The sequence below is a fragment of the Molossus molossus genome, unplaced genomic scaffold, assembly GCF_014108415.1.
Source record: "Molossus molossus isolate mMolMol1 unplaced genomic scaffold, mMolMol1.p scaffold_m16_p_14, whole genome shotgun sequence".
Classification (NCBI taxonomy): domain Eukaryota; kingdom Metazoa; phylum Chordata; class Mammalia; order Chiroptera; family Molossidae; genus Molossus; species Molossus molossus.
The window spans coordinates 25,684,032-25,706,225 of NW_023425349.1; the positions used below are offsets into that span (position 1 = coordinate 25,684,032).

At 37.1% G+C, this 22,194-nt stretch overlaps 1 protein-coding gene across 1 annotated transcript in view; it reads right to left on the reverse strand.

The window, feature by feature from the left end:
* The window catches only part of FSD1L (fibronectin type III and SPRY domain containing 1 like), a 63,016-nt gene that overhangs the window by 28,863 nt on the left and 11,959 nt on the right, over positions 1 to 22,194 (reverse strand). Inside the window, exons 2-5 of the mRNA XM_036261644.1 lie at positions 20,417 to 20,512; positions 15,815 to 15,946; positions 10,045 to 10,146; positions 1,961 to 1,983 (exon numbers count right to left, since the gene is read on the reverse strand). Coding sequence (XP_036117537.1) covers positions 1,961 to 1,983; positions 10,045 to 10,146; positions 15,815 to 15,946; positions 20,417 to 20,512 — 353 coding nt within the window. The remainder of the gene's footprint in view (positions 1 to 1,960; positions 1,984 to 10,044; positions 10,147 to 15,814; positions 15,947 to 20,416; positions 20,513 to 22,194) is intronic.

Sequence of the window (22,194 nt, forward strand, 5' to 3'; positions counted from 1 at the left end):
GCTTCCTGTCACTCTCGCTATTCCTCCTGATTAATTTCTGTCATATGAAATGATAAATACTGAGTTCTCACAGATACTTTCATTTTTATATATTTGATTCCTTGTTCAGGTATGTTACATACTCTTCCTTAAAATACCATTTTCAACCTCATAAGGGCATAATCCTCTCTTCCTTCAGTAAAAATAATTATTTTATTATGACTATATGTTTAAATTATCTTTATATTATAAATTACAATAATGAAATTCTAGAAGCTTGCTTCCTGAGCAAGTACCTAAAAACTGTATAGGAGAAACCTGGACAAAATTAAACCAAAACCCAGAAATGTTCTGTAAGTAGGAAATAAAAATTTTGTGGGGAATCTAAACAAAAGTATAGGCTCTGAAAAGCAAAACAAAACAAAAATATAAATGGAATTTGCCCCTACAGAAAAAAGAAACCTTGACTCCTGAGATCACTTGGACAGTGATGAAATGAAGTCAAGAGGTTGGGCTAGAAGAGGGAAAGAAATCAAGTTTCACTGAAGAATACATTCAGCCATGAACACTGATCATAACACTAAATTCTGACATATAAATCTGGACATCGAGAAAGAGGTCAGGGGTAAGGACAGAATTCTGGGAAGTACAAAAACAACAGAGATTCTTAGGAGAAGAACAAGGGATAATATTGCAAGGTCTCTCACAGTCTTTGGAGAGCTCAAAGCCTGATTAGGAAGTGATTTCTATTCCAGATAATGAGACCAGAGCAGGATTTAGTGGAGTAGGTGGCTAAACAGAAGAATAATCCAGCCAGGGCACAAGATGGATCACTCACAGTGAATTCCAGCAGATACAACCCCAAACTACCTTATCCAAAATACTACCTGTCATCCATTCCTCAAACAACCAATACTTTTACCATCACATTCTCATAATCTCCTTTCTACATTTAGGATAAGAATGATCCATGTCTTTAACCAATCCCTGATATCAAATTATACAAAAAGTATAAAAATTAATATCTGTGCTCAAAGTGTTATTACTACCATGTGAATCTTGCCTCCAGTCAACCATAAGAGAAACACAGAATTGAAGTCTTCAACCAAGATTAACATTAGAGACACTGATTTTCACACAACCTATAATGAATAATTTTGTAAATTATCTGATGAAAAATAATTTCATCTAGGATTCAGAGTGGTGATTTGAAGAGCTGTGCCTTTCAGAGACTCTCATAATCCTGAAATGAAGAAACCTAAGTGATCTCACTATAGTCAATGAGCAGTGAGTAGCCTGACAGATCAGAACCATCCCTTCTGTGGTAGCCCAATCCGAAATTGCCAGCAGCTCCTTTAGCCTTTTGGTATATTCATTACAGCAAGTACTCAATGTCCTGTCTTAATCCTGACTCTATCAATGAGAAAGACCTTTTAAACTAGAGTCTCATTATTTTCCTTAATATTCTCTTCCCATAAACTAGATAGCAGTGGCATTAGAAAGAGAAAGAGATGGCACCAGGAACAGGACGGAATGAGAATACAAAGGTGTTAAACAGGAGAGCAGTGAAGGAGAGCTTTAGCTCCTGAGGACTATTTAAAATGCTGTGACTTCTCAGAAAATAAGACATGCTTATAAAAATTTTAAGTACAACAAATACATTCTAGGAATATGTATTTTTTAATTATTTAAATTGATTCCTCATCCATTAGCATAGTTAATTAAGAACTGTACTAAAACTAACTATAGTATACCAGAAATGAAATTCTTTTGGAAGTACATAATTGTCCACAACTATGGTTTTAATAAATCTTGCTAATACATTGCTTATTCCTGAAAATATGCAGAAGACATTTTTTTTGGCGTACTTGACCATTAAAAAGTTTTGTTTTAATTGAGATTCTAGTAAGAATCTGTTCTTGAATTTCATTTCTGATTTCAATATCAACACTTAAATAAAAATGTAGGTTTTATTCCATACCTATCCTTGATCTGTCTGGCAGCCTTGGAACAAATCAGGGAGGAGAGAAAGAAGGCAGTTAGTGCTTTTCATGCAAGTTTCAATGGCAGTGACATGCAAGAAAAGTTAGGATATAAACCCTGGAACAGATTAGTTCATATTCACCAAAACATAAATTATAGGAAATGTGTACAGTCTGCACCAGCGTGCACAATGTGTGATGTTAGAACTACAGTAGAAAATCTAGACCCCATAATAATCACCTTAAAAGGAGGGGAACTGAACACTTCAAACTAAAACCAGATGACTACAAATGCTTTTTTTTTTTTTCTTACCTTTAGATTATCATCACACACCTCCACTTTCATTCAGTCTGACATTCTTCCACTAGAACAATCACTCTCCTTCATGGAACACACATTTCTATGCACTCTGATGGTTTTCTTACACATTTCAAATCTGCTCTCCAATTTTTCTTCAGAGATCTCTTTCACCACTTCATAATGATTGTTCCAAGTTTTCTCTATATGCCTTCACTGGACAAAGACTGTATTCTGAGAGTTTGCCTGCTAACATATAAAAGTAGGCTGCAGATCTACAATCCTTTACCCCCAAAGAATAAGTTGTAATGGCAACAATTCAGACTAGGAGAAGCCAAAGAAATAGTTTGAGCAATGGGGTCTTTCCCTCAGATGACTTCATAGAAGCTGCCAACTTAAACCTACTCTACATTAAGATCATCTTCTTTTCTTTTTCTTTTTTTTTGAGAATGCTAGCGTAAGTTTAAGAAGGAGACACAGCTATTACTTGGTTACAGTCAGAAAAATAATGACAATGCAAGTAAAAACTGTTGTCCCTTTTGCATTCACATATGATATAATATATCCAACAAAAGTTTTTTCCCATATTGACCAGCATAATTAATGATACATCCAATGGAGACTATAGCTGTTTTCCTCAACACTGCGTCCCCAGTGTCCAACATTAAAGCTCAGCACACAGTAATATTTAATAATTATTAAATGTAACTGAGCATTAAATATATATAACAATGCTTCTATTGCCTCTCTTCTTCAGTTCTAATATTGTTCTATTAGTCATTTTTATACACATCCTAAAATATTCTGGTCTGAGAACCTTTCTATACAAAAGAACAGAATTACAATTTCGATCAGTATGTTATATAATTCCAGTGCTATCATAATCAATTCTGTGACCTCATGTACTAATCATTCTACTTCTTTATTAAGGGATGTGGGCCCTTAATGTTTCTAAAGATCCCTTTCAAGCCCTACATTCTGCAGCAGACAACTCAATTCTGTGGCATCTACAGTATGTTCCTTAAATCATGACACTACTTTGGTAGTAGGGATAATAAATGTTACAGTAGTCACAATGACTTTTTAACAAAAGAAATAATGTCATTATAGCTGGAATTATAAACCAAAAGATATTAATACAAGTGTCATGGGAGGGGAAGAGGAGACTCCTCTGCACTTGATGTTTCTTTACATACAGAGAAACTTCTATCATTATTTCCTCAGCCTTTCTGTGCCCTCATTTCTCCTGGGGAGGTAATATGACTGAATCTAATTATGACTTTGAAAGGAGAAACTAGAAATAAGTAGCTCAGCACCTTTTCCTTTTTCTGGCAGCTTCTTTACCCACAGAGAACATATATTCTGTTTTTTTCCCTTGATAAAGCAAGTTTCACTGAAACATCCTCCCTGACACAGACACCAGAGTTATCTCCATACTGAGCCTACCTGGGTGGGTAAATCTAATTCAAGGATTCAATATTAGGAAAGCTTACCCATTGCTATAAGCCAAATTCTCCAATACCATTGTAACAGTATTTGGCCTCTTATCAGCTTTATTATTTTATTTCCTAACTAGTTTAGAACTTGGTTAGAGGATTGTTACTAACCAGTCACTCTCAAATAACCAAACAACAGAAAGACCATTACTGTTTCTGAAACAGTCTATAATTATTCAATTTTGTATCCAGTGTTACCTTATTTAGTAGGGTGCCATTTTTAGTGTGCAAGTGGACCCATGTATACAGGCATGTAAAGTTTTCATGTTATCATTTAATGTACTAGGCTGTTTGTTACAAACCAGAAAAGAAATAGATGAAAAGCCAGCTAACTTATGAAAAACTGTTATCCCATGTACATATATAAATATACTCAGTTGGTAAAACTGGAGACTCAGTGGTTCCTCTTTCACTTAGGCTCAAATTTTATAGAGCATACACTGTGTAAATGCAAGAGGGGTTGAAAACGTTATTCTGTCCAATGAAAGTCTCAAATTCTAAAAATATTTCTCTAAAAGGGCCCAATGTAAAAAAAAACTCTTAAATGGGAAAATAGGTTGTTTAATTTTTTTCCTGGAATTTCTTCTCCCGAAGCAGAAAGCTATCCAAAAGATTCACATTACAATGTTGCTTGATTCCTGTAAGTTTCTATTTCAACTGTGATACATTTTGTCAATTCAACATCTCTGCTTAATAAGTACCAACTGATCCCATCATTTACCTCAGCTCTGTCTCCAATACATTTATTTGCAACTACATAATTCCACTTAGTGAGTTATGAAGAAAACTCAGTGAATGCTTAGATTTCTAGGTTATGATACTGTATATTACTGGAAAGCCTTCAAGAAGTATCAGCCATATTATTTTGCTCAACATGTATTTTCTATTTCGATTTCAATCACTATTTCCATTTCAATCTTCTAGTGAAATATTGTTTGCCAACACGTGGTTTCCCTCTGTTCATACCAGAGATGACTCCTTTCTCTCTCTTTCATTCCCTTTCTCCATTTCTCAATTTTTTAAAAATAAATCTTACAATTCTGATCTTTATTTTATCAGTTATAGTAATCTGTCACCTAAGACCAAACTTCCCTAAATAGAATTGTAGTCAGAGTACAATGTAGTAGAATCACAAATGGTTCTTCATAATTACTAATTAAATGTAAAGAAGTTAAATCAGATTGTTTCCCAATGTCTCTTGTTTTTAATCTGAAATTAGTGAATATAGAAACTATTTTTTTCCATGACTTTATCCAGCCCTTTGAATGTTAATATATTATTGTATCTATATGCCTTCTTAATATTGTCATTTTTCTCCTTTTATAGAAAGATGCCAGAAGCAAAGTACTCTAAAATAATTCTATTTATGGAGCAGCTATATTAAGTAGCATTTTCTAAACACAGTTAAAAAGGAAGTAATAAAATGAAGTTTCAGATCTTGTTTATTAAACTCAGTAAATCATTTCTGCCAAACAGAAACATTTGAGATTTCAAAATTTCTTCCCAATCAGCAGAAAAATTGAAACTTGTCAGCAAAAAAAAAGCAATAATCAAAGTTCAAGAGATCTGAGTTTCAGCCCATCACATTAACTAGCAAGTCACTTAACTCTTATAAAATGGTGAGCACTAAGATATCTTTGAACCCTAAAAGTCGATCCTAAGCCATGTGATATGTACATAATAACTTTTAAAAAATTATCCAAAATGAATTAAACATTTAATAATCAAATTATCTGAAATACAGGCTGAAATGGAGAAAAATGCAGCAAAGAACAAGTTAGTTAAAATCACAGAACAATGATAAATAGCAACAAAAATAAGAACATAACTGTTTCTGAATGATAATTGCTGAGAGAAAAATATACTAATCCTGTCAAAAGAATGAATCTAGCAAAAGCTAGATGTCAAAATTGACATTTGCCTAAAAGGATTATCTTTGTTTTGATTTGCAGTAAGGCCCAATAGAGTCCCTAGTAAAAATATGAATGCCACACAATACTGAGAAACTTTTCAGATTTTGTCTACATGTTCACATTGTTTTATACTTCAAAATTTTCCACTAGATTTGGGACAAATAAGTTTGTTCTGTTTCCTTGAGACAATCTGAAAATGTGTAAGTGGCAAATATTTAATACATTTTCAGTACTTTTTGATAATATATAATTGAGACTTCTACTCTCACCCCCAAAATACCATATTAAGAGAATAACTTGGGAAATCAAATGGACTCAGTCACAGAGAGTGAAGAGAGATGTGGAATCTAATGAATAAAATAAACTGAGGGTGGTTGGCTGAGGTGGAAGAGGGCATTGAGAGGATAAATGGTGATGGAAAAAATTTAATTAAAAAAATAAACACTGCATACTGACTGATTCCATACATTAGAAGTTTTGTGTGTGTGTGTGTGTGTGTGTGTGTGTGTGTGTGTGTGTGTTTTAATCCTCACTTGAGGGTGTGTTTATTGAGAGTGAGGGAAGGAGGCAGGGAGGGAAGAACATTGATGTGAGAGAAACATCCATCAGATGCCTCCCATATGCACCTTGTTGGGGATTGAACCTGCAACATAGGTATATGCCCTGACGGGACTGAATCCGCAACCATTTTTTGGTGTACAGGGTAATGCTCCAACAAACTGAGCCATCTGGCCAGGGCATACATACATCAGAAGTTTTTTATTTTCTATATAAATCTGTTTATAATAAGAACTAATTTTTAAAAATACAATCATTTAAAAGTCTTCTTCAGTCATAATAACTTGAAATAAACTTTGAATACAGTACCGTGTACACATGACATATGACTAATGATATTTATATAATAGACTACATTTTTATAGAACATAAACACCCATAAATGAATAAAGGGGGGACATTATAGCTTGCGCTATTCTTAACAAAATTTAGATTTGTTTTTAAATTGCCTTCATAACTGAAACATTCACACTTTGGTTAAAGGTGCTCTCCTCTCCCAGCACTCCTGACTTTGGCCCAGAGAAGCAGCTTCTGCGGATGCTTCTGCTCCTTGAAAATACTGAGTGAGCTTCCACCCTTCTCCTTATTTGCTGCTCCCAGTGGTCAGAGCCTGACATTCACTGAACACTATTCAAAGGGTTGTGAGTCAGAAGTGGGAAAAACACAAAACCTATTCTCCCTTTTCATAGGTGATCAAATGTAGAAGATATTGCTGCCCTGGCTGATTTGGCTCAGCGGTTGGAGTGTCGGCCTGCGGTACAGAGAGACCCGGGTTTGGTTCCCGCTAAGGGCACATACCTCGGTTGCAGTTTGTCCCCGGCCCTGGTTGGTCGTGCGGGTGGCAGCCACTCGATGTGTCCCTTCACATCGATGTTTCTCTCTCTCTCTCTTCCTCTCTCTCCCTCCCGCTCTATCTGAACACAAAATGGAAAAATGTCCTCGGGTGAGGATAAAAATAAATAAATAAATAGAAGATATTGCTTCCCTTCTGCCTTAGTCTGTACATTTTATTTCACTGTAGGACCCTGGGCAGGTAACTAGTCCATCCTTTCTAGTCTGACAAGTGGGTTATGCGTGGCAAGATTGTGATTGAAATGGCTGCTTAGGATATCCACTTGGAAACTGTCCCACAGACTCAGCTCTTGAATTCAAGTTCTAAATTCAGGGGATGGGGAAAGATAGGAACATTAATTTTGGCAAGGGACCAAAGTAGTGTTGTGCAGGCCACCTATTAGCAGAGGACCCAAGTTTGGTGGTGTTTTGGCTACTTGTCCATCCAGAAATAAAGCTAATGATCAAATCTCATTTGCTGGTGATCTTTCTGCATATATTTACTACCAAACTTTTAACAATCTAAAAAAAGTAATAAAAGTATGCTCTAAAATCTTTTTCCATTTGTCGTATTTTTCATGCTTACTTTCAGACTGTCTAATGCTGGTAAATAGCATAGCTTCATATTCAGTTCTCATGTTGAGGTATAACAATGTGATCATTTAAGTATCAGTACTTAAATTCTCTTTTTGAAGATAATGAAGTTTTAAAAGACTCATGGTCTGGATTTTAGCCCATGACATTTTTTTTGTCCCCATGAACTATTCATATTAATTTGATTTAATCACTTTATTATTGAAAATTTTTATTTATTGATTTAAAAGAAAGAAAGGGAAGGGGGAGAATGGAGGAAAGGAGGACAGGGAGGAAGGGAGGGAGGGTGGGGGACATTAATTTGTTGTTGCACTTATTTATGCATTCATTGGTTGCTTCTTATATATGCCCTGACTAGGGATCGAACCTACAAACTTGGCATGTCATGAGGACTCTCTAACCAACTGAGCTACCTAACCAGGGCTGATTTAATCACTTTAATATGAGATATTCACAAAAGTATGTATACCTTAGAAGAACTTCTTTTTCCAAACATCTGACAATATACTGCTAGTCCAATAGTTAATATTCAAAGTCATCTTTCCCTATTCCGTCAGCATTAGGTGTTTGGGGCAAGCCAGTAGTCCATGCAGCTGGCTAGGAAAGTGAAATTAGGTTCTCACTTGGAATCAAACTGCTATCTGGATACTATTTGGATATACTCAGAAAATAATTGCAAGCAACTCTCAGTCAGGTGTTTTTCTTGAATAAGAAACTAGATTTCTGGCTAAGAAACACTGACAATCTAGTTCACCACAGTTCCAAATGGTTTAAGCTCTTAAGCAGTACTGCAAAATGCTGGAAGACAAAACCCAAATTATAAGGTGAGAAGCCAACTGGCACATTAAGAAAATACACTTAAACCACAATGTGATTTATTTTATCAGAATCTTTCCAATTTATAAATAGCTGGGAACAGTTTTAATTAACAAAGCTGGAAAGAATGAGAAAGAGAGAATGGTAGCCTTTGAAAGGAAGGGGAGAGAAAGACTCTGAAAATGCCAATGAAAAGAGAAACTTGGAAAAAACAAACTTTTATCACAGTTTTTCCAAGCATTAGTCCCTATTTGAATGCAACTGGATTCAAGTTATTTTTGAGTACTTGTGATGGTTTTCCTGTCTTCTTCCTCACTCTCAAGCTCTCAGCTATTAAATATTCCTGCTCTCATGATTGTGCCTGTCATTAACAGCTGCCCTACTCCACTAGAAGGGGACTCTTGACAAGAGGGAAACAGAAAGAAAAAAGCTAAAAATTTTAGTACCATGTACATATTAATAGTGAACATATTCTGAGAAACTATCATGAATAGAAGACATAACTCTTCCCCATGAACTCAATGACACTGATTTTGATGACTCCGACATCTTTCGCTTTCTGCATGTAATTTGGCTACGTCCCAGATATCTGAGGTTATCATATCTATGCCCTCTAAATATGTGACATATTTATATTTTTAAAGTACCTTAAAGAATAACACATTTCCTTCATAATTCCTTTATATAGTAAATGCTACCAAATGCAAAGATGAATTTCCTCACAACCCACCTCCAAATTTGAGAATTAGTTCACTGATTTATAGAAAAATAACTTTTTATTAATTTTGTTCAAAGGAATTAGTTTTTAAAATTCATTTTCAAAATGTAGGGATATAAACCAGCAAACTTCACCTTCTCAAGACAAATTTTTCTACTTTCAAGTACACGAAATCATAAAATGAAAACATTAGGTGGACACAAATGGATTATATAGCCACCATTCTAATACTAATGCAGCTCACTACTTTGTCCACAAAACTAAGAAAAATAACATCAAACTAAAATATTTTAGTTTGATAAGATTAAACAGTCTATAGTTTGCTAATTATATAGCTTAATTTCCCACTCTTTTCACTCCATTTTTAAATATGTTCTATATCCTTTTTCTAGAACAAATGTTAACAGATTTGATAAATTGGTAATCCTTGAAAAACAACTCTACTTAAAATAAAAACTAGAAAGTAGAATTCAGACTCTCTTAAACACCAGGACCTAGGTTAAAACATTAGCACTCTTTTTGCTCTACTGTTTATATTTTCATATCAAATATTCCCCTTAAATAAGGGACCTACATTTTCATATTTTAATAAAACATTCAAACAATTTCTTAAGCTAAAAGGTGCAACATCTAATAAGAAATTTAGTAACAGATTTCACTAAGTTACAGTGCTCATCTGCATCAAGTGATTATGTTTTCCCAATAAGTTCATAGAAAAGAACACAAAACTACACTTTATATTCCTTTTTGACTTTTTAAGACTAAATAAATTCAAAGTCAAAAGGAGAAATATCATTTTTTAATCAAAACTTTCTTTTTAATTGGATTAATTTGGTTTCTGTGGTTGATTCTTGTGTACCTTTGAAAATTCTTCAGCTTCCTTTATATCTAATGACCGTGTTGCAAATTCTAGCAGTTCTTCAGAGTTCTCCAGAGCATTATTACATTGACTAAGCTGACTCTAGAAGAAAAAAATAAGATTAAAAGTTCCTATTGCTATCAGAATATTAAATATATAGTATTTTTATAATGAACTTACAAACAATTTTAATAGCAATAACTGAACAGAAATATTGTAGAGAGCTACTGAAGGTGATCACTCTTTATATTTTTAACAAATTTTAATCATCTTAATACACTGTACTTAACATCATTCCATACTTTGTACAAAATAGCTTAACTGCATATAGATAAAGATATACTCATCATTTAAAAACAAAAGAAAGTAAAGCAATTATAAATAACAGGGGTCAGATTTACTTAAAGATTCTTCTCAGTCAGGGCAGTCAGAAACTATCCACAATTTAAATTAAAATATCAAAATAATCTGCCCGGACAGTGTGGCTCAGTGCATTGAGCATTGTCTCATGGACTGAGAGGTCCTGATTCAATTCCCAGTCAGGGCACATGCCTGGGTTTCAGGTTTGATCCCCAGTAGGGGATGTGCAGGAGGCAATAAGTTGCTGTTTATCTCTCACATCGAGGTTTCTGTATCTCTCCCTTCTCTCTCTAAAAATATCAGTAAAAACATATTGTTCAAAATCTAAAAAATAAAATATCAAAATAATCCATCTACAGACAACATCTTCTATAATGAAGACTAAATTTCTTGACGATACTTAACTATTTAAACTAAAGTTTATGAATCAAGTTACAAGTACATCCAGCTGAGCACAATCTTGGTACTCCATTTACCACAATGCTCAAATAATATGCCCTAAATGATCATTTATAGTTTCTAATACTGGATAACATAGGAATAAAAATTCTAGAGCCTAGATTTCAAAAATAAAAAGGAACAAGAGAGGGTAACTGTTAGTGTTGTGCTCTGTTACAGTGATATGTTAATTTCACCTAACACAATCTTTCTTATTCAGTTCTCTTTCTCTCTCACTCTTACTCTCTATCATGTGGATCTATGACTAAGCCCAGTCATGTGAAAATACCTTGTTAGTGATACCTTTAAACAAAGACAAATCCATGTCTATGCTTTCAAATGTATCCAAGATTCTTCCTCAGAATACTTATTAAGATCTAGTTGAGATCTATTCCATATTCAAATGACCTAAGAGGAGCTAATTAGTCAATTACCCTTAATTAAAAGCTAATATGTGGCAAGTAGAAAATATTTTTCTAAACACAAATCGCAAAATTCCTACTCTAAAGAAGGGTGTTAACAACAGTTTAACTTTATCTAGCCAATTAAAAGTCTTTTTTAAAAATGTGTCTTTTGATTGCTTCTAACTCTCCTATTAACAATGCTAGAAGCCCTGGCCGGTTTCACTCAAGGGTTAGAGTATCGGCCTGTAGAAAAAAGGGTCGCGGATTCTATTCCCAGTCAAGGGAGCATACCTGGGTTGCAGGTTTGATACCTGGCCCAGGTTGGGGTCATATGGCAAGTGACCAATCGATGTATCTCTCTCACATAGATGTCTCTCTCACATCTCTCTCTATCTCTCCCCATTCCTTTCCACTCTATCCAAAACAAAACAAAACAATGACAGAAAAATAAAAGGCATACACAGTTAGGCAGAAAGAAGGTCCCAACCAAAAAAAATAGGCACTATCCAGGTATTTGGAGCTTACAGGTAAGAGAAAAAAAGAATAGTATCAGCAGCACCAAAACATCACTCACCCCAGGAATGATTAAAGGTCAGTAGATAAAAATTGATAATGAGACTTCCGGTCAAGATGGCGGGTAGGTAAACGCAGTATCGCGTCCTCCCACAACCACATCCAACTTACAACAAAACTACAGAACAACCACCATTCAAAACCGCCTGAAATCAAGCTGAATGGAAGTCCTACAACTACGGAATTAAAGAAGGTGCATCGAGACTGGTAGGAGGGGCCGCAGCGCGACGGGCTGGTCCCACACCCACGTGTGGCGGATAAAAATCAGGAGGACACCTCTGCTGGGAAGGTCCTTCATGAGGACTGAGGGGTCCCCGTCCCACACCAGGTGCCCCGCTCAGGGTTCCAGTGCCAGGAAGAGAATCCCCATAAATTCTGGCTGGAAAAACCAGCAGGAACTGAGGCTCAGGGAAGCTGACGCGGCTGGAGCCCCAGGCAGCTCCTTAAAGGGCCCGCGCACGGACTTATCGGACTCTCTCCCTCTATGCTCGGAGGGGAGGCAGCTCGAGGGGCACCAGAGACATACAGGGAAGAGCTGTTTGACACTGGAGCGAGGGCTGGAGAGGGGGCTTTCTCTGGGACAAACGTGTGCTGTCGGAGGCCTTTGTTCCTTTGGTGAGCCCTTCCCTGGGGCGGCAGACAGAAGCCATATCTGGGACTCCAGCAACCTGGCTCACACTGGTAGCCCCGCCCTGCTGACTCCTTGAGGCCCCGCCCCACCCCACCCAACTTTCAGGCCCACCCAAGCTGTTGCTACTTGCTTAACCATAGGATTGGCCTGACTTGGATCCTGCTTCAGGTTTTCCTAAATTTTTTCAAACGAGCAGCATCTGGTCTCAGCGAGCCCCATACCTCTCATTAAGTAATACACAGAAACAAACACAGGGAGGCAGCCAAAATGAGGATACAAAGAAACAGGCCCCAAATGAAAGAACAGAACAAAACCCCAAGAAAAGAACTAAGCGAAATGGAGATAAGCAACCTAACAGATGCTGAGTTCAAAATACTGCTTATAAGGATGCTCAATGAACTCAGTGAGGGCCTCAAGAACATAAAAAAGGACCAGTCAGAAATTATCGATGCACAGTTAGAAACGAAGGAGGCTTTAACTGAAATAAAGAATAATTTACACAGCTTCAATAATAGAGTACGTAAATCCAAGGAGCAAACCATCGATTTGGAATATAAGGAAGCAAAAAACGCCCAATCAGAACAGCAAAAAGAAAAAAGAATCCAAAAAAATGAGGATAGTGTAAGGAGCCTCTGGGACAACCTCAAGCATGCCAACATTCGCATCTTGGGGGTGCCAGAAGGAGAAGAGAGAGAACAAGAAATCGAAAACCTGTTTGAAACAATAATGGCAGAAAACTTTCCTAACTTGGTGAAGGAAACAGACATACAAGTCCAGGAAGCACAGAGTCCCAAACAAGATGAACCCCAAGAGGCCCACACCAAGACACATCATCAAAATGCAAAAGGTTCAAGACAAAGAGAGAATCTTAAAAGCAGCAAGAGAAAGGCAGCTAGTTACCTACAAGGGAGTTCCCATAAGGCTGTCAGCTGATTTCTCAAAAGAAACTTTGCAGGCCAGAAGGGAGTGGCAAGAAATATTCAGAGTGATGGAAAGCAAGAACCTACAACCAAGATTACTCTATCCTGCAAAGCTGTCATTTAGAATCGATGGACATATAAAGACTTTCCCAGACAAGAAAAAGTTAAAGGAGTTCATCACCACCAAACCATTATTATAAGAAATGATGAAGGGTCTTTTTGAAGAAAAAGATAAAATATATGAACAAACAAAATGGCAATGAATACATATCTATCAACAATGGAATCTACAAACAAAATGAACAGGAAGAACAGAAACATTCTCATAGATACAGAGAACATTTTTTGGTTGCCAGATGGGAGGGGGTTTGGGGGAATGGGTGAAAAAGGTGAAGGGATTAAGAAGTACAAATTGGTTGCTAAACTGACAAACGTCAAAGGGAAAGGGGCTGGGGGGGGGGGGGGAAATAAACCAAAGAACTTATATGCATAACCAATGGACACAGACAATAGTGTGGGGAAAGGCGGGAGGGAGGCGGGAGTGGGGAAGAGGGAGTCAATGGGGGAAAAAATGTGGAACATCTGTAATTCATTCTACATGCAACAATAAAGATTTAAAAAAAAATAAAAAAATAAAAATTGATAATGAACATTCAATATGCATAATATTTTTGTCAATTGATGGGAAGAAGGAAAGGTAGTAGAAAAAATATGATTCATAACTACTTTGGTGGCAGATTTAATATTTGGTATGGGCTAGGTTGACAGAAATGTTGGCTGGTGAACACAATGAAGATGAAGATAATTAGAGCTGTTCTAGAGAGAAAAAGTACAAGAGAGAAAGATAAAGCAACTAAATGCTTAAAAAATATTCCAGCCCTGGCCCATTTTGCTCTGTGGTTAGAGTGTCAGCCTGAGGACCAAGGGTTGAGGGTTCAATTCCATCAAGGACATCTACCTGGGTTGCAGGTTCAATCTCCAGCCCTGGTTGGAGTCATGCGGAAGGCAACCAATTGATGCGTCTCTGGCACATCGATGTTTTCCTCTCTCTCCCTCCCCATCCTTCCTTCCCTTCCTCCCTGTCCCCCTCCAACTCTTCCACTCTATCTAAAAATCAGTGGAAAAATATTCTTGGGTGAGAATTAAAAACAAAAAAAAAAGTGCAAAAGATCTGAATAGACATTTCTTGAAAGAAGACATACAAATGGACAGGTATATGAAAAGGTGCTCAACATTACTAATCACTAGAGAAATGTAAATCAAAACTACAATAAGGTATCACCCTCACACCTATTAGGATGGCCACTATAAAAATAGAAAGTACATGCAAAATGGGTAAAGGTGGTCAAAAGATACAAACTTTCAGTTATAAATAAGTCCTGCAGATGTAATGTACAGCAATGGTGACTACAGTTAATAATAGTGTGTTACACATTTGAAAACTCTTAAAAGTTCTTATCACAAGAAAAAAAACTTGTGACTATGTGTGGTGATGGATATCAACTAGATTGATTGTGGTGATCATTAAGTAATATATAAATATCAAATCATTATGTTGTACACCTAAAAATAATAGAATGTTACATGTCAAGTATATCTCAATTAAAATAACAACAATAAAAATAGAAAGTAGCAAGTGTTGACAAGGATGTGGAGAAATTGAAACTCTTGTGCACTGCTAATGGGAATGTAATGTTACAACAGCATGAAAATAGTACGAAAGTTCCTCAAAAAAACTAAAAACAGAATTTCCATACGAACCAGCAATCCCACTTCTGGGTATATAACCAATAGAATTGAAACAGAATCTCAAAAAGATATTTGCACACCCATGTTCACTGCAGCATTATTCACAACAGGCAAGAGGTAGAAGGAACTCAAATGTTCATAGACAAAAGAATGAATAAAGAAAATGTGGTATATACATACATTGGAATATTATTCAGTCATAAAAAAGAAGGAAATCCTGGCACATGCTAAAGATGGACAAATATTGAGGACAGTATTCTGAATGAAATAAGCCAGTCACAAAAGGGACAAATACAGGAGGTTCCACTTACAGGAGGTTTCTAGAAGTCAAAATAATGAAAACAGAAAATACAATAGTGGTTTCCAGGCAGTGGAAGGAGAGGCAAATAGGGAGTTGTTCCCTAGGTATAGAGTTTCAGTTCGCAGGATGAAAAAGTTCTAGAGATCTGTTACATAACAATGTAAATAAAGTTAACACTACTGGACTGTACACTTTTAAATAGTTAAGAGGGTAAATCAAACATTGTTTTTTATCACATCTTAAAAAAACAAGATATCTATGACCAAAAAAAGTTATGAAACATTCTTCTACAAGATAAAAGTAAAGTTACACACAGAAATTCATGAATTTTTGCTTTCAATAAATCAAGCACTAGACTAAAATTATTCATATTTGAATAGTTTCATGATCTCACCTGTAACTCTTGCGATTTACGAGCTTGTTCCTGCTTGATACTGTTAATCATACTTTCTTTCATTTCATCCAAAACAGAGTACAGACTATCAAATTCTTCGTCTAACTCTGAAAGTATGTTAGAAGAGTTTTCCTATTTAATAAACAAAGAAAAATGATTTTACTGAAGAGCTGTCAAACATTAAAAACTAAGATATACTTATCAAAAGAGAATATAGATCCATATTATAAACTCTCAGCCTAACATCATAAAAATAACAGAATTCTAATATTTGACATAAGGCTTTAAAAACACACAAACCCAAGAAGCTGGCTATTAATGCTGACAGTACTATTTCAGCTATGCTCTGAGTTAAGCAGCCTTTTTGGACTAACCCATACTCTCTTCCACTTTTATAATACTTTCCATAGAACAATGTGAAAGGTGGTGTTAATGTTGCCAACTCTGTCTAGACCTTCAGGCTCTAAGGCAGACACTAAGTCAGTAGTTCTCAACCTTTACTGTGTATCAGAATCATTAGTGAGGCATTTTAGTAAAATATTCCAGAGATTTATTTATTCTGTAACTTTTGAGGGGTAGTTTGGACATATAGAGGTAGGGCTGATTTTGTGTAAATTTTTTAATCTTTTACATTGTCTAAAATACTGCATTTATAAAAGACATACAGAACTTAGAGCAATTTCATACTGGATCCTAACAGATTTATCAACCAATGGACTTTAATGTTAGAAGAAACATTGGAAACCATCTACTGACTAGAATTTGTAGTAAAACTGCTAAATTTTATGAAATAAAAGACACATGAGTGACTTTCTCAAAGCTATATAACTAGCTGCAGTTCAAGTCTGTTGACTTCTCACTGCCCCATTAAGCAAGACACTATTATTTCAGTAAGAAATAATTTAAAATATCTATAAAATCCCTAGATAAGCCATATGTACACAGCAACAATTATGATGAGATAAAAGAAATTATCTTACAGTATTTTTCAACTTAAATGTGCGGTCTGGAAAGCAGAAGACTTAAGTCAAATCCCACATCGACCAGGCAATAATAGTGTGACCTTGGACAAGCCATGTAAATTCCTGAACCTCAGTTTACTCATCCAAAAGGAACTGGACTACTCTTTTCCCCTCAGTAACCAATTGGTACATTCTTACAGTCTCTTGCCCACTCCCTTGTATGCCCCCACCTTCAGTGACCAGTGTAGCTTAATTACTCCTCTATTTGTTTTTCTGGATTCCAAGGTAGAGTTCTATTAATCTGGCAATCAGAAAAAAATATTTTGGACTAGTTCTATTTTATGGTCTCTTTGCCCAGATGTCAAATGTGATGATTCTCTCACCCAGAGATCAAGAATTTTAGAACCTCCAGTTTTGCTTACGACAAGAAAGTAGACTTGTGAATTCACAAATTTCCCAATAAAAGAGCTCAAGAAAGAATTAAAGTGGTGAAGATCATAGTCAACTGACTTCAATTACAGTAAACTCAGAAGTAAAGGAAATACAATCAATGACTATAAGGTCTAACAGGCCAAAGACAAGGCAATTACCTAGGTTAAAACAAAAACTATAGAAAAGGATCCACTGTCTACAAGTGTCCTACACATCTTCTATGCTCATTTTACCAAAAAAAAAGAAGTCCTTTAACCCAGCCAGTGAGGCTCATTTGGTTGAACATCATCCCATGAACCAAGAGGTTGTTGTTTCCATCCCCCATCAGGGTACATGCCCAGTTTGTGGGCTCAGCCCCCAGTAGGGGGCATGCAGGAGGCAGCCAATCGATGTCTCTCATCCGTTTCTTTCTCTCTTCCTCTTCCCCCAGTGCACCAACTAGCCACCATCTTCCCCACTATTTACTACAAAAGGAATGCTTAGCTTCTCAGTACTTTTGAAAGTACAATTTGCTCTTATAATTAGAAAAGACAAACATAGCCCTGGCCGGTTGGCGCAGCGGTTGGAGCGTCGGCCTGCGGTCCTGAGAGACCCGGGTTCGGTTCCCGCTAAGGGCACGTACCTCGGTTGCAGTTTGTCCCCGGCCCTGGTTGGTCGTGCGGGTGGCAGCCACTCGATGTGTCCCTTCACATCGATGTTTCTCTCCCTCTCTATCTGATCAAAAAATGGAAAAATGTCCTCGGGTGAGGATAAAAAAGACAAACATAAAATGGAAAATGAACACTATAATATTCCCTAGTAACTGTAATTCCAGAGTTTTCTTTTTCCCTTACCACTCAATCATTCCATGGAGAAAGCAATAATAGCAAAGAAAGTATTTTTGGATAGTTCCGGTCAAGATGGCGGCGTAGGGAAACGCAGTATCGCGTTCTCCCACAACCACATCCAAGTTACAACAAAACTACAGAACAACCGTCATCCAAAACCGCCTGAAATCAAGCTGAATGGAAGTCCTACAACTATGGAATTAAAAAAAAAAAAAAGCAGCTATATCCTGACCGGTAGGAGGGGCGGTGGCGCAAGGGGTGGCGGCAGCGGCGCAGCGGCGCGAGGGGCTGGTCCCACACCCACGTGTGGCGGATAAAAATCGGGAGGCTCCTGCGGCTGGGAAGGTCCTTCCTGAGGACTGAGGGGTCCCCGTCCCACACCAGGTGCCCCGCTCAGGGTTCCAGTGCCAGGAAGAGAAGTCCCCATAACTTCTGGCTGGAAAAACCAGCAGAAACTGAGGCTCAGGGAAGCTGACCTGGCTGGAGCCACAGGCAGCTCCCTAAAGGGCCCGCGCACGGACTTATCGGACTCTCTCCCTCTAAGCTCGGAGGGGAAGCAGCTCGAGGGGCACCAGAGAAATACAGGGAAGAACTGAGCTGTTTGGCACTGGAGCGAGGGCTGGAGAGGGGGCATTCTCGGGGACAAACGTGCTGTAAGAGGCCTTTGTTCCTTTGGTGAGCCCTTCCCTGGGGCGGCAGACAGAAGCCATATCTGGGACTCCAGCAACCTGGCTCACACTGGTAGCCCCACCCTGCTGACTCCCTGAGGCCCCGCCCCGCCCCACACAACTTTCAAGCCCACCCAAGCTGTTGCTACTTGCTTAACCATAGGATTGGCCTGTCTTGGATCCTGCTTCAGGTTTTTCCTAAATTCTTTCAAACGAGCAGCATCGGGTCTCAGCAAGCCCCATACCTCTCGTTAAGTAATACACTGAAACAAACACAGGGAGGCAGCCAAAATGAGGAGACAAAGAAACAGGTCCCAAATGAAAGAACAGAACAAAACCCCAAGAAAAGAACTAAGCGAAATGGAGATAAGCAACCTAACAGATGCTGAGTTCAAAATACTGCTTATAAGGATGCTCAATGAACTCAGTGAGGGCCTCAAGAGCATAAAAAAGGACCAGTCAGAAATGATCGCTGCACAGTTAGAAACGAAGGAGGCTTTAACTGAAATAAAGAATAATTTACATAACTTCAATAATAGAGTACGTAAATCCAAGGAGCAAACCATCGATTTGGAATATAAGGAAGCAAAAAACGCCCAATCAGAACAGCAAAAAGAAAAAAGAATCCAAAAAAATGAGGATAGTGTAAGGAACCTCTGGGACAACCTCAAGCGTGCCAACATTCGCATCTTGGGGGTGCCGGAAGGAGAAGAGCAAGAACAAGAAGTCGAAAACCTGTTTGAAACAATAATGGCAGAAAACTTTCCTAACTTGGTGAAGGAAACAGACATACAAGTCCAGGAAGCACAGAGAGTCCCAAACAAGATGAACCCCAAGAGGCCCACACCAAGACACATCATCATCAAAATGCAAAAGGTTCAAGACAAAGAGAGAATCTTAAAAGCAGCAAGAGAAAGGCAGCTAGTTACCTACAAGGGAGTTCCCATTAGGCTATCAGCTGATTTCTCAAAAGAAACTTTGCAGGCCAGAAGGGAGTGGCAAGAAATATTCAGAGTGATGGAAAGCAAGAACCTACAACCAAGATTACTCTATCCTGCAAAGCTGTCATTTAGAATCGATGGACATATAAAAACTTTCCCAGACAAGAAAAAGTTAAAGGAGTTCATCACTACCAAACTGTTATTATATGAAATGATGAAGGGTCTTTTTAAAGAAAAAGATAATATGTATGAACAAACAAAATGGCAATGAATACATATCTATCAACAATGGAATCTACAAACAAAATGAACAGGAAGAACAGGAACATTCTCATAGATACAGAGAACATTTTGTTGGTTGCCAGTTGGGAAGGGGGTTGGGGGAATGGATGAAAAAGGTGAAGGGATTAAGAAGCACAAATTCATTGCTAGACTGACAAACCTCAAAGGGAAAGGGGTTAGGGGGGTGGGAAGAAATAAACCAAAGAACTTATATGCATAACCAATGGACACGGACCATAGTTTGGGAAAAGGTGGGAGGGGGGCGGGAGTGGGGAGGAGGGGGTCAATGGGGGAAAAATGTGGAACATCTGTAATACATTTTACATCCAACAATAAAGATGTGGAAAAAGTATTTTTGTTTATCTGATGTTCAAAAACCCTCTCATCTCCATTAGTTTCCAGAGTTGATGGAAGGTTTTTATACTTCTGATTTGATCCAACAATCATTCCCTATAACATATTCACACAAACATTTAAAAGAGACTCATACCTGAACTCCTTTTAGTGTATGATTTAGTGTATCAATAAAGTTCTGAATTTCATCATTTTTATTTGCCAGAGTTGAAATGATCCTTTGTAGAGCTTCCTAGAATAAAAAATGAAACATTATGATATTTTAATAAAAGAGAACTATAAACCTCATTAATAATTCTCTAAATAAATCCTTTATATAAGAGTATATTATATAATAAATAAGAGCAATGTAAGCTTCTCATTGAAAATTTCCAAAGGCCTGTAACTGAAAACATAGGATATGTTTGTGTACTGTTTAAAAGCCTCTTATTCCTACTATACAATTTAATCACCATCATACCTCTCACAATGAAGATGATCACTATTAATTAATATCAATAGTATTATTTTAGGTCATAAGCTGTGGCAAAGAAATAGAACCAAATATTACTAAACACTGCAAAAACAAATGGAAACTTCTAATACAACATCAGGATATTAGGAATAAAAACAAAACAATGAAATTTGACATTTTTGTTTATAAAAATATAAAACATATTTTAGAAATATGAAAGTAGGTAATAAATGTGCAGCCTAAATTACAAAATTCATTGTAATATTTACAGATGCTATAGGGAAGCATAATAAATATGGTAATTTTGGTAGCAAATTCTCAGATTTTTTTATGTTTCCTATTTAAATACAACACTTGGTTATTTAATTTTCTCATATACTCTAGTTCAGTATTATCTAATACAATTTCCTGTTATGATGGAAATGTCCTCTATATGTGCTGTCCAGTATGATAGTCTCTAGCCACATGAAGCTAAGGTGCTTTTGAAATGTGAATAGAGCAACTGAGAACCTAAATTTATTTATTTTTTAACTTTAATTTCAGTTCTTATAGCCATGTGTAACAAGTACAGCACAGATCTAGCTGTTTAATAATTCTCCACATGTAGTAACACCAAAATCCAAACAAGGTACTTGTATTCTCAGTAAAAATCAAATGCAAGTACTTTTACTTCATAATTTTCCTGGACACACAAGCCTTGTATCTGTAAGCACCTACAAGTGTAAATACTTTAATAATTTCCCATAAGATTTTGTGTGATAAGGTTCTTCTCAAAATATAATCAAATATTGATAAAAATGCTATAAAAAAGAGCTCAGGGCGCTCTGGCTGATTTGGCTCAGCGGTTAGAGCATTGGCCTGCGGACCAAGGAGTCCCAGGTTTGATTTTGGTCTTTGATTCTGGCTGGCCAAGGGCACGTACCTCGGTTGCAGTTAGTCCCCAGCCCCAGTTGGGGTCATGTGGGTGACAGCCAGTCAGTGTGTCTCTCTCACATCAATGTCTCTCTTTCTCCCTCTCCCCCTCCCACTCTGTCTGAAGATAAATGTAAAAAAAAAAAAAAAAAGCTCAGGTCCCTGGCCAGTTTGGCTCAGCGGTTGGAGCATTGGCCCACAGACCGATGAGTTGCAGATTTGATTCCAGTAAAGGGCATGTACCTCAGTTGCGGTTCGTTTCTGGCCTTGGTCAGGTCATGCGGGAGGCAGTCAATCAGTGTGTCTCTCTCACATCGATGACCCCGCCCCTCCGTCCCACCCACTCTAACTGAAGATAAATGGAAAATAAAAAACCTTGGGTGAGGATTTAAAAAAAAAAAAAAAAGAGTTCAGGAAATAATATAATAACGGGATAATGCTTTATATAAATACTCATAAAGCACTATGGTAGTGAAATAGTAAGAAGAATCACAACAGTTCTCATTTAATTCTCTCAACAATCCCTGTAGATAAATAGGTCTTATCAT